General features: G+C 36.2%; 1 protein-coding gene across 1 annotated transcript in view; it reads left to right on the top strand.

The window, feature by feature from the left end:
* Positions 1 to 12,447, top strand: part of LRBA (LPS responsive beige-like anchor protein) — a 423,640-nt gene that overhangs the window by 70,240 nt on the left and 340,953 nt on the right. Inside the window, exons 19-21 of the mRNA XM_009280244.2 lie at positions 123 to 204; positions 1,907 to 2,030; positions 2,283 to 2,475. Of these exons, the coding sequence (XP_009278519.1) occupies positions 123 to 204; positions 1,907 to 2,030; positions 2,283 to 2,475 (399 nt within the window). The remainder of the gene's footprint in view (positions 1 to 122; positions 205 to 1,906; positions 2,031 to 2,282; positions 2,476 to 12,447) is intronic.

Here is a 12,447-nt window from a genome sequence, read left to right on the forward strand (position 1 = left end):
TTTTGGATAATTTTTAGAACCATGGTGAAATAATGATGGTGCTTTATGAAGGATGTATCCAACTATTTTTCAGTAAGCTGTCTTTATGAACATTGATATGGCATCTTCTTCTTTCTTGCTAGATTCTGACTGAACAGATTTGCACTCAAGTGATACATAAACAACATCCTGACCCAGATTCAACAGTGAAGATACAAAATCCTCGTAAGAATGATACACATTTCTGAATGCTACCATAACAAAAGTCTGCTCTAAAAAAAACCATGAGAGCCTATTAATTACATCCACCAGTCTTAGTTCTGATCTCAGTTTTACATAGTCTTTCATACAAAAGGAAAGATAATGTGCATTTAGTTGGAGTTATTTAGGAAGTATGTCTCTATAGCTTTTTGAAAGACGTTTTATGTGTCTAAATGTATATGTAGTTCATAACTCACCCTTTTTGGCTGTGCAGTCATGTTATGAAATGGTTTTTCAAGACTTGCATGCACAGGATTCTTTGATTTAATACATGTTAAGGTTCCAGCAAAATTCTGATTGCATTATTTAGTGATGTCAGACTAAATTACCTGAAATATGGAAACAGCCTTCATCTTAAATTACGTTCAGTATGACAACGCTAGATGGAAAGTAGGAGAAATGTATCTGCTCACTGTTTTGGTTAGCTTACTTTATGGGAAGTATCTTGATATGAAACTTTAGATGTCTTTTGAACTAAGAGAAAATACTGATCTCCTTTCCTGAATTATGTGCATTACTAATGTGCTCTGTATATAATACAATGGACTTATGATAGCTTTGGGAGTTCATTTTTTCTGGAGAAGTAATAGATTTTTCACTTTCATAGCTGCTTTGTCATTAAATGTAGGTCATAGTTGTGGGTTTGCTTCATGTGGGAAGTGGGGGAAGAGAAAGGAAAGCAAAGCAGATACAGAGGAAAGAAATCTGGTTGCAGTGTGCCATTTGCTTTCTGGTAAATCTGTATGAAGCAAGAGATGTGAGGAGATTTCTGTTACTTTCTTTTAAGATTTCTGAAGTTGGCATTCACTGCTGTGGTTAATACAGATTATTTGTAGTGTGAGGTATGAGTCTGGAATTATCTAGGTCTAGTAGGAAGAGTGACTTCTAGAGTACCTTTTTAAGATCAGTGCTAATATTATCAAATAAGGAATTTCTCTTTTTAAAGAAATTGTACAAGGTGAACTGAAACTATCACAGTGATCATTTTCAAATTGCACCCTAATTTATTTACAAAGTTAACTTTTTTTAAAGTAACAAGAATAGTGACTACCCCACTGCTTCAAAAAGTGGAATGTACCCACAGTTTTGACTGTCTCCTAAAAATATAGAAAACATCATGCTCATAAGAGATGAAATTTTACATCAGGAAGGTTTTGTCCCCTTTCTCAAACTTTTTTTTTAATAACAGAAATTAAGTATAATCAGAAGTTCTTCACATTCTTCGAAAATTCAGTATTATTAAGGTAGAGCAACATCTATGCATTTTTCTCATATGTTGATTTTATAATGGATGCATTGTATTACGTGAACTTCCTTAAAAAAAGGTTCTGACAGATTCTGGTAACTTGTCATTTGTCATGCGGTAACATTTGTGTTGCTTAAACCTGATAATTCAAAAAAATTTCAGAGTAATTTAACTTGGATTCCATTTTCTTCAGCTGTATAGGTCTGCAAATCCCCCTGATGGTGACCAGGTTTGAGAAATCTTGGATGAAGGGATTTGTATTAGTTAAACCTTCTACTCAAATAGATATGTGCTTTTTCTCAGTATAAAACTTTTTTTTTATGTAGCATCACTTTTCTTGTACAAACAGCATCGGAAGATGTCCTGTGTTTTATGCTGTGCTTAGTACTAATATTTTGTTGCTCATGAACTGTTTTACAGAGATTTTGAAGGTTATTGCAATCCTGCTACGTAATTCTCCACAGTGTTCAGAAACTCTGGAGGTTCGGCGAGCCTTTCTCTCAGATATGATTAAACTTTTTAATAACAGCAGAGAAAATAGAAGGTAAGATAACTTGCTATATGCACATGTATACAAAGTAAGTAACAAGGTCTCCTAGTAAATTAGACTCATTAAGCAGACACAGCTTCATCATTGTTCAGCAAATTCTATACTCTAGTATAGTCTTCAGTACGTAAAATTAGAGAAGCTTGCACATAGCAATTGTTTTAAACATGTTGAATTCCTGACTTAGCTGATGTATATTTCTAAGATATATTTTGAAATTTGATTAAATAGCATGTGTGTATTTCGCAGGAGTTTGTTGCAGTGCTCCGTCTGGCAGGAGTGGATGCTTTCCCTTTGCTATTTTAATCCAAAGACTTCCGAGGAACAGAAGATAACTGAGATGGTGTATACCATATTTCGAATTTTGCTCTACCATGCAATCAAATATGAGTGGGGTGGCTGGCGTGTTTGGGTGGATACACTGTCGATCACACATTCAAAGGTGAGTGTTTGAAATAGTTGGGAAATTTTGTTACGCTGTGTAATTAGATTTAGAGCTTAAAGTGCTGTATCATACAGTGAGATAGTCTTGAAATGAAGGTCAGTAGTTAAATAAAAGCCCAGTGTTTATATCTGTTACTGGGCATAACTTTCAAATATTTGACAATTAAATGTTAATTTTGTTGTTTGAACACAAATCTTTTTTTGTTGTTGCTTAAATTGTGATAGTATTAGTTTATACTGAAAATGGCACATTTTCAAAAATGAGATAATAAAATTTCAGGAGCATTTCTGAAAAATTTTAGTGCTGGTTTTGGTTTTTAATAATGGCACGAACACAAGGTGGCGCACCATATCTATTCATAAACAAAAATAGCTTTTGGTAACATCAAAAGGCTGTAAAACAAACCAGTAAAAAGCAAAGAAATCAAAGTTAAGACTGATGCTTCAGCTGTTAAGCTGTCATGGAATACAGGGTGAGAACGCAAATCCTTGCAGTATGAATGAGACTATTACCCTTCATTATTATTCTGTCTGATTTTTTTGTTGTTGTTGCAACTGGAATGATATCATAGACGTTACTAGTGGATCTTCGAACAAGACACAGTAGCATAGAAGATAACTGCCCTGCCTTATTCTGAACAAAAGAGTGAGGCCAGTGTGGGCCTCGTAATTATTCTGGTTTGTCAGACGTATTTACTTAAGTTGAATTGAATTAGAAATTATGTCTTTCTAAATGTGTGTAACTTAACCATGCAAAAAGGACATCTGTGAATCCTAAAGATCACTTTATGATTCTAAGGAATTGTTAGCATTTCTGAGGTCCTTGGTTTTGTATGAATTTTTTCTCAAAAAAAGTCAGTCTCTGCAGACAGCAAGAACACAGTTATTTTGCAGCTCTGTTTATTTATCACATTCATAGCTCGATGGTAGATTATTGGGCTATGGGGAGACAAATGTAGAAATCTGTATAATAGAAGTGTGTGAAATAATATCATTAAATAGTCATTTAGCTAAATAGAATCCAGGTGCAAAGAATCCAGGGCCAAATTTTAACCCTTACAGAGATCCCATTTAGTTGTTGAAATACCCTTAATCTTCTTTTGTGTCGGCTCTGCAGTTTTCAAAAAACCTGTTTCCTCTCTTTCCCCCAAGATGCAGAGGGCGTGGGTGGAGTAGATTGTACAATGGCAAGCTGTAGCCAGAGTAAATATTCCTAATGTGCTTTTATAGAAACTGGCATAATTTAAAGCATTTCTGTGATTGCTGGGAATTGCTGGGGAACTGTTCCTGGGGAAAGATGGAGAGGTGAGTGAAGGAAGACCACCTTTCTACCTCTGTTATGCAGAGCTTTGGTGTATTGAATTTAAAAATTATCTAGCGCATTATCTTATAAGCTGCAGTTCTATTCTTAGACTCTTTTTGTAAGATAACGTAATGTCGGAAATATCATTTAAACAGCTTCTATGTCAAAATGATTATATGGATTTTTGGTTGTTATCTTCAGTAACTTAATGTGGCTAATCAATGGTCTAGAGTTCATAGAGGAAAAATCAAGATTTTATTGTGATGCCATGGCCAAATGTTAAGAAAAAAACCTCAGTTTTAGAAAATACCAAAAAAATTGAGGTACAGATAATATTACTACTTCCCGCCCCCCTCCCTCCCCCCAGGCTGTATGTTTTTGTACAATACCATAGTGAATGAGAAAATGATGTGCTTCACTCTTTGTGTTTCTCATTTTTGGTTCCTGGCATGCTGGCATAGTGAGGTATCCTTGGTTGTATAAGTAACTTCCTGTATCAGTTTTCCCAAGTCTACCTTTGTTGGCTTTCCGGTTAATATGTAAGGACTGTTTGTTCTTCCAACCTACTTCAGAGGAAGTTGAACAATGGCAAGGTTAGAAGTGTGTGAGTGTGGGCAGAGCTAGCAGCAGAGTAGTGTTGTAATTTTGAAGGAATCATAAAGGAGTTCAGTTTGTTTGGACATTGGTGCTAATATTATCCAGTTCCAGAAGCCTAAATGAAAAAGATTGAACAGCAAAAGCACCCAGAAACTAACTTAACAATAGTGATATGAATGATGATGCAATAATCAAGGATTTTAAAATCGGATTTTTTTACGTTTATTACGCATTTGTGTTTGAACTTTTTTATAAATAATACATGCAACTTATGCAGCTAGCGATATAAAGGTAGATGATGTTTCATAACTATCTTTTAATTACATAAACATAAATTAGGATAAATCACAAAAAAAGCTCTTTGTGGTAAAACCTTACTAATCACTTGAAAATCTCCTTGTAGACTGATATTAATATCTAATGATAATGAATTTTTAATCCCGCTAATTTTACTTATTTTGAAGATTCTTGTATCCTGTTATACCAATATTGAGATTCATATAGATTCACACATAACATAGTGTGGACATAATTCAGTGGGCAAGTTGTTCGATGCTAAGTGCATCTCAGATGTTTTTGATTTCTAGCATGCTTTCAAAGTAATGTGGGAATTATGAGAACAAAAATATTTCCTTAACATTGCTAAGAGAATAACCAATTTGTGGTTTTATTATTTCATCTCTAATTGCATTGGGTTACTGCTTATTTTTCCTTTTTACAACCCTTTGCGCCATTCTTGCCACTAATTTATAACACCATTCTATGATAAAGAACTAGTATATAAAGGACTAGTGTTACAGAATTGGATAGGTTTTGCAGAGCTACACATCAAGATACATGCAGCTGCTATAAAAAGCCAAAGAAACTCAATTGCAATTTTATTGTCCAGTTTGATAGATTTCCTGCCACCTTTGTAGCAGGGAAGCTGTTTGTCACTGTAACCCTCTCCTCTAACAGCTGCACAACGTTTTATAAGCAGCAACGGCTTTTCTAGCATAATTGCACTACATTGGTTTCCTTGCACTCAGAATTTAGAAGGTGTGTGTAACCTTTTTAAAGCCAAGTTTCTTAGTATTACTCATGTATTTTGCTCATTTCCGTATTATATTTTTTGATGTTTTCCAAATATTAACACAGTGTATAGAAAGGTGATTAATCTGTGACTTCTAGTTCAATAAAAATGTTAATGAAAAAATTAAATCACAACTCCAGTTTGTTCTAACTGTTCAGTGTTGAATTTAGGAAATCTTCTAAGAACTTCTGTTTTTTAAACGTTGTAACCATGCTAGCTAGGCCTTAGATTTTATCTGTCTAGCCATGTTACTTTGTAAAAAGGACCAATGATTTTGGGGTTAATAATAGGAAACAAGTAAAGAATGATGGACAACTTGCCTTTTTGTCCTTTCAGCTTCCCCAAGTTTTAAAAGAATATAATGATTTAGGAAAGCTTCTAAGAACTTCTGTTTTTTAAACGTTGTAACCATGCTAGCTAGGCCTTAGATTTTATCTGTCTAGCCATGTTACTTTGTAAAAAGGACCAATGATTTTGGGGTTAATAATAGGAAACAAGTAAAGAATGATGGACAACTTGCCTTTTTGTCCTTTCAGCTTCCCCAAGTTTTAAAAGAATATAATGATTTCTACAGTATAATACACTCCTGAATTATCTGAATGTTTTAAACTACTGGGACGAACTAACATTTGCTTATTTCAGGCCCTTAAATATATTTTGCTACTTAAAAGTTGCTTCATGTTACCATGTGATTAGGTTAAAGAGAAGATATTTGGGTAAAATCTGATTTTATTTTTTTTTAATTATACTTTTTTTTAGTAGCTCAAGAAATTTTCATTGAGTAAGACTCAGAAATATTAATATGTATAAGCTACAGTTTTATTGCTGTATAAGTGGAAATTGATATATGAGCGAAAATTTTGTTCACTGATCTGAGTGGGAAGAAGTATAATCTTAAAACATCGGTACTGTGACTTTAACATACAATGTATTTCTAAATAATTGTTAGTTTTCAGTCTAAGGAAGTAGAGTTGTAATAAACATTGGTGAGTGTTAAGTAAATTTGTATGTTCTTTGGTGCCCTGCTTATTTAATACAGGAGAGAAGAAAAAAAAAAGGTGTGCACAGCATTTACATGTGTTACGTTTGCCTGATTTTCATCACTGTCAGATGAGGGAAAACCGGCAAAAGCAGCAAAGATTAGGTGGTGGAGGAGTTAATATATGACGGCAATTTAAAAACTAATTTGCAGAGAAGTGAACATGGCTCGGTAGTTTTAGAAAGTAACAGACCATCAGGATCTCTTGAGTCCAAATCCCATTGGCGTTCATTGGGTTATTAAGGATGGTTTTGTCTCCATTTTTTCTCCCTATCTTGAAGAAGGTAGGGTCTTCCACAGTGGTATGTGCAGGCATTTTTAGCTCTACGGCACTTTGAAGGCCTCAGATGTTCTTCAGTCCTCTGAAAACTGTGTCTGCATTGCCCTGAGGGGAAGCAGAGGTAGCTAGCCAAGAGGGTCATTGTACTACTGCAGGTTTTTGGTTTTCAAGTGTGCGATGCCCAATGTATTAATGAAGCAAAGCTGGGGGAGATGCAAATCAAGTAACACACTTGAAATGCTTAAATATGGGTTTCATTCTTATGGTATAAATAGTTATTTATAAAAAATTATTGCGTATTCTAGATAGAAATGATTCTCAGGGGCGTCACCTGACTTATGGAGAGCAGAAGTAACTTGGAGACTAGAATGTGCAGCCTCCCTGAAAGCTGTGTGCCCTGCAAGATGTGTGGTCATGATGCAATCCTTCACCTTTTCTAGGTGTTTCCTTGTTACAGCTTCTTTTGTAGTAGGTGTGTGGGAAGGCTTTTCCTAATCAATGCTTCTGAGGAGAAGAAAGTATTTTCATTATTCAGCAGGCAGAGTAGTTGGGAGGAGGGATCTGTACCACTGGTGGGCTTTTACGCATGCAGCATGTGTAGTTAATGGGGAATTCCTCCATCTCATTATTCACTCAGTTTGAGTGGAATGTCATGAATAAAGCTGCAGGATGCTAAAATTTAGCTAATTCAAACTGAAAGAAAAGCATGAAATAGGGGATAGGAATAGAGTGAGCAAGGTGAACTGGGAATTTATGAAGCAGGAAAGAACAGGATCAGCTGGGTAGAGGAAGCCGCACAGAAGCCTTAAAAGAAGAGTGTAATAGAGATTTGTTACTGGTTGAGAAGTGCCAGAGGTCTCAAAAAGAAGAAATGGGAAAACATTTGCAGCAGAAAGAACTTGATGCATAAAGAGGCAAACAGCTTCCTAAGCAGAGATGACCTGAAGAGAGAATGGATTCTCATCTGTATAACTTGGTATAAAAGTCATTGGAAGATGGGACCTGTGTCTGCAGCCTCAAGAATTGTTAGTGGTCTCCTTTGCTGTTGCTGCAGAGTTTGAGGCAAACCTCCTCCATACTTGCTGCTACCTGTGTTCAGGTTATTGGTGTGTTGTGGCAGTGGGGACTGAATTGGGCCTCTGGGCCATGAGTTGAAATGATAGATGTGGAGTCTCTGCTACAGGGCTGCCAACAACACATGGAGACATTGGAAAAGGATGGCCAAAGAGAGAAGTGCGCAAGACCTATAGCTAGGTATTATGACAGTGCAGAGTGGTAAACACTGAATTTAATTGCAACATATTTTTGTTAATAACTAAATATCAAATGTGCACAAGGCAGAATTCGACAGTCTACTGAACTGTAGGAATGGTGACAGAGATTGAGGTAGAGAGGAAATATATACCTTGAGAGGATAATGTGCTCATGTCTTGCAATTTAAACAAATTAAAAGCAATAGTTGCATTAGTGAAAATGAGCAAATACATGTTTGGTATGCTGTTTCAATTTATTATTGTATGGTGATGTAACAGTAAGCTATACCTTGAGTTGGTTTGAAAATGACATGCTGCCAACATACATAAAATTATCTCTCAGGTAAGCAAAGACTTTTATGAATTATATTGACTAGTACTTGCTTCCTTATTCTAGAAATTATTTGCATGCATTTTTTTTTCTGAAGCTGAGGAGAAAAAAAGGCAAAAGTATTGCTACTTAGATGAAAATGCAGCATGCAGGAACATGAAAATGTCTTGGTACAGTGGTTTTCTTTTTCTTTCCTTCCCCCCTCCTTGTGTGTCAGTGAATGCTTTTTTGGTGGAAGCTTAGACTCCTTCTAGAAACTTCTCATATGTAGTGTCCTGCATAATATATGTTAATTTGCTTTTCTTAGCTTTCGTCTGTGAACCACTCAGAAATAACCCAGAGATTCCTCAGGTCAGTGGGTTACAGACTGTAAGTCAGTGTATGGTGCACACAGTACCTTTGTATCTTTCACTTCACTGAATTGAAAATTAGGTTTGATATCTTCAGATATTGGTACCTCCCGTCTAAACAGACCTGTTTTTGTTTGGAGAGTAGTTTCCACTTTTGGACAGTTAGTGTTGCTAGAGGAGAAGTGGAAAAACAAGTCAATAAAGTCCTTGTTAAGATTTAAAAAGTTGTAACGCTTTCTGGAATTATGAAGAGTTTATTGATGGTGTCAGCAGCACAGGAGCTAGTTTGCACTGAGCAGAGTCTATAAGGAAACAGCAGTACTATATAATTGTCTGACCTGTCTGGCAGACATTCCCTTCCTCTCTCTACAAAATTGCCCACCTGATAATGAAAAAAAAGGACAAAATCTAAACATGTAGTTAAAATATTTTCCCTATGTTCTTTAATGCAAATGTCAATCATATTAACCTTTTTCATTGCTGTATGCTAATTTTTCTCCTTGGCAATTAGTAAATGTTGGATGTCAAATTAAGTTAAAATTAATGGCAGAGGCAAATGTTGCAGTTATTAACTCACAAGTGTCTTTAACTAGTAGTGCGTAGAGATGCATTGCAAGCAGCTATGGATTAACCATCAAATGATGGTGAAGATTAATGATTGGCCTTTTAGCTTACTAATTTAGAACAATTTCTAGTAATTAATTTTGTATTATCAGCTTTACAGTTGGAAATGCCTTAAGGAAAATAAAAAATGACTTAAGTACATTTAAGGTTCTTCAAGCTAACAGTTGTCTTGTAAATTGTTGCATGGTTGCAGATCCTAATGTTTAATCTTTAATACATTTATATACTATCTCTGTCTACTTGTATTTAGTAATCATAATTTCTGCTTCACTTTGCATTTTCATTGATACTGCTTTTGTTAACCTTAGATGTTTTCTTTGTAGGGTGTATTGTTTGGCTTTGTGAACTTGTGTGCTTCATAAATGCCATGTCCTGCAACAGAAGTGGGGGGGAAGACTTGTCCAGTGCCTCCATCGTAGTACCACTATTTTTTGGTTTCCCGTCAAACCAAATTACGAATTAATATAGTGAGCAGAACTGTTTATACAGGCTTGTTGAAAAGTTGGATTTTATGAAGCAGTATTTCTTGTTTTCTTTTTTATATAAATAAGAAAACCCCAAACTCAAAATGCATGTTTGAAAAATACTGTTTTAGGTATTCTGCGTAATTTTGTGCATTGCTATTTTAATTTGAATATTATTTAAAGAACAATATTTAATACATTAAGTGAGATGAATTCTTTCTGATGTTTATGGTGGAAGTAGAAATTGCTATCCTTTTTAAGTGGATTTTTTTTTTTTGTGAGTGATGACTGTCTAATTTTCTTTACCAGTGTGTGTCTCCTTGCAGTTTCTTGCATTGTTTTTATATCAACGTAGATTCTTATCAGACTGTGCTTGGATTTATTTGCCCATAAGTTTACATTGCCCATCTGTAAAGATAAGTTGTCTGTATTGACCTTCTTGCCACGGTGGTTGGTTTTTTTTGTTGTTGTTTGTTTGGGTTTTTTTTGTAGTAGTGATGAACAGTCTTGAAGAGCACAGTTTGGTTTCCAGAGTGTTGCTCTGTAATGGCTTCCAAACCATTGTCTGTTCCCTGTTTCAGATGAGACTGATTGTGAAATTATATTGCATCCCTGTACCATACATGGCATTTTTAACTGTTGACCATAGCTGGGCAAAGATCAACTTGTTGCAAAGTTGGTTGCATCTCTAACCTATACAGTCAGTAGAACTCATACTTGTAACTTTCAACAGTCTTAGTTGGAAAAGCAAAACTGCTCAGTTTGCAATTCATGATTTAGATGTTAACATTCAAAATTAATACAAATACCTATGTTGCCTATCTGACTTCAAGGTAGCACATGTAGCTTATTAGGAAAAACAAAGCATGCAACAGGAAACTCTCCTAAGAGACAAAAGAGAAAGTAGCATGGGAAGATTTTGAATAATGAATGAACAAGATAAGTATATATTGCTAATAAATACAGGGGGGCTTTGCTGAAACAGTGGCTAGTTTTTAGATAGAATTTGGTTTTGTGATTGTTTGGAGTATAAAAGATAGGGAGTCTTAGATCTAGATGAACTTTTCTTCCAGCACTGAAATTTAAGTGTCTTTAAAATTAAATGAGAAGTTACGATGTGAAGGAAATAGCTTGGAGGCAGGGGGACTCCATTGTTGGCAAGGAAATAAGAACTTAAGCTATTCAGAATAACTGAAGTCTTGGCTATGGCATGTTTATTAATGAGGCAGTGAAGTTGCTAATGAGGGGCCAGAAAATTTGGAGCTTTCAGTAATGTTATACGAAGTATGACATGCACATTACGATCTTGTTAGTATCACGGAAATGTGGTGGGATGGCTCCCGTGACTGGAGTGAGGTAATGAAGGGATACCAGCTCTTTAGGAAGTACAGACTGGGAAGATGAGGAATGGGAGTTGCCCTTTATGTGAGAGAGCAGTTAGAGTGCATGGAGCTCAGCCTAGGGATGAATAAGGAGCCAACTAAGAGTTTCTGGATTAGGATTAAAGAGAGGACAGGTAAAGGTGACATTATAGTGGGCGTCTCCTACAGGCCACTTGACCAGGAAGAACAAGCAGATGAGGTCCTCTACAGACAGATAGGAGCAGCCTCATGTTTGCAGGCCCTGGCCCTCATGGGCCTGATATATGCTGGAGGGACAACACAGCAGGACATAAGCAATCCAGGAGGTTCCTTGAGTTCATTGACAACTTCTTCCTCCTCCAAGTGATAGAGCAGCCAACGAAGAGAGGTGTTTTGCTGGGCCCTCATACTCACCAACAAGAAGGGGCTTGTTGGGAATGTGAAGGTCAAAGGCAGCCTTGGCTGCAGTGACCATGAGATGGTGGAATTCAGGATCCTGAGGGGAGGGAGGAGAGTAAAAGCAAGCTCACAACCCTGGACTTATGGAGAGCAGATTTTGACAGATTATACAAACTGAGATATAACTAACTGACCATTTCTCCAAAAGTAGTTGCCAGCACTGTAGAACGTGTTTGTGGAGTGGAAAGTGAGAAGCCATAAAGTAGGTTGCTTTTACTGCTGCATATGAGTTTAATGATACTTACACTGGAATGATGCATGAAAATATGGATGTTCACACTATTAAAGATTTTTTTGAAGAGCTGGAAGGGTTGCAGAAGGGGGTCACGGGAAGGATTCTAGTCCTTCAGAATGAAAGCTCATTCTTTTTAGATGGTCCTGTTACTTCTCCATCTTTTGGGCTTTTAAAAACATTGTTATAGTATGTTAAAGAAAAAAAAACACCTTGAAAACATGGTATTTCTTCCCCATTGAGGTATTTTTAATAACTCAAACGCAGACACAATTAGTGACTAGAAATTGAAGCATCAAGTGTTTCTTGATGAAACTCTTGCAACACTGTGAACGTGCTCTTTTTGCAAGGTGGATTTAGTAACTGCCAGCCCTGCAAAACATCTCTCTGATTCGTTCCATTAAGATTGAATTGTTGCTGTTATTTGAATGTGTTCTGAGTCATGTACTACTCTCCATTGCACTCAGGTTTGAGCACTGAAGAAAATCATGTTTGGTAACAGGTCTCTCCAGCCACTCCCTTGTGATCATCTTAGTGTCATCGTGCCTATCCCCATTTGTATTGGGGAGAGATGGCAGCAGCAGTAACAGAAGTTGACATACACG

This window comes from Aptenodytes forsteri, unplaced genomic scaffold (assembly GCF_000699145.1).
Source record: "Aptenodytes forsteri isolate BGI_AS27 unplaced genomic scaffold, ASM69914v1 Scaffold227, whole genome shotgun sequence".
Taxonomy (NCBI): domain Eukaryota; kingdom Metazoa; phylum Chordata; class Aves; order Sphenisciformes; family Spheniscidae; genus Aptenodytes; species Aptenodytes forsteri.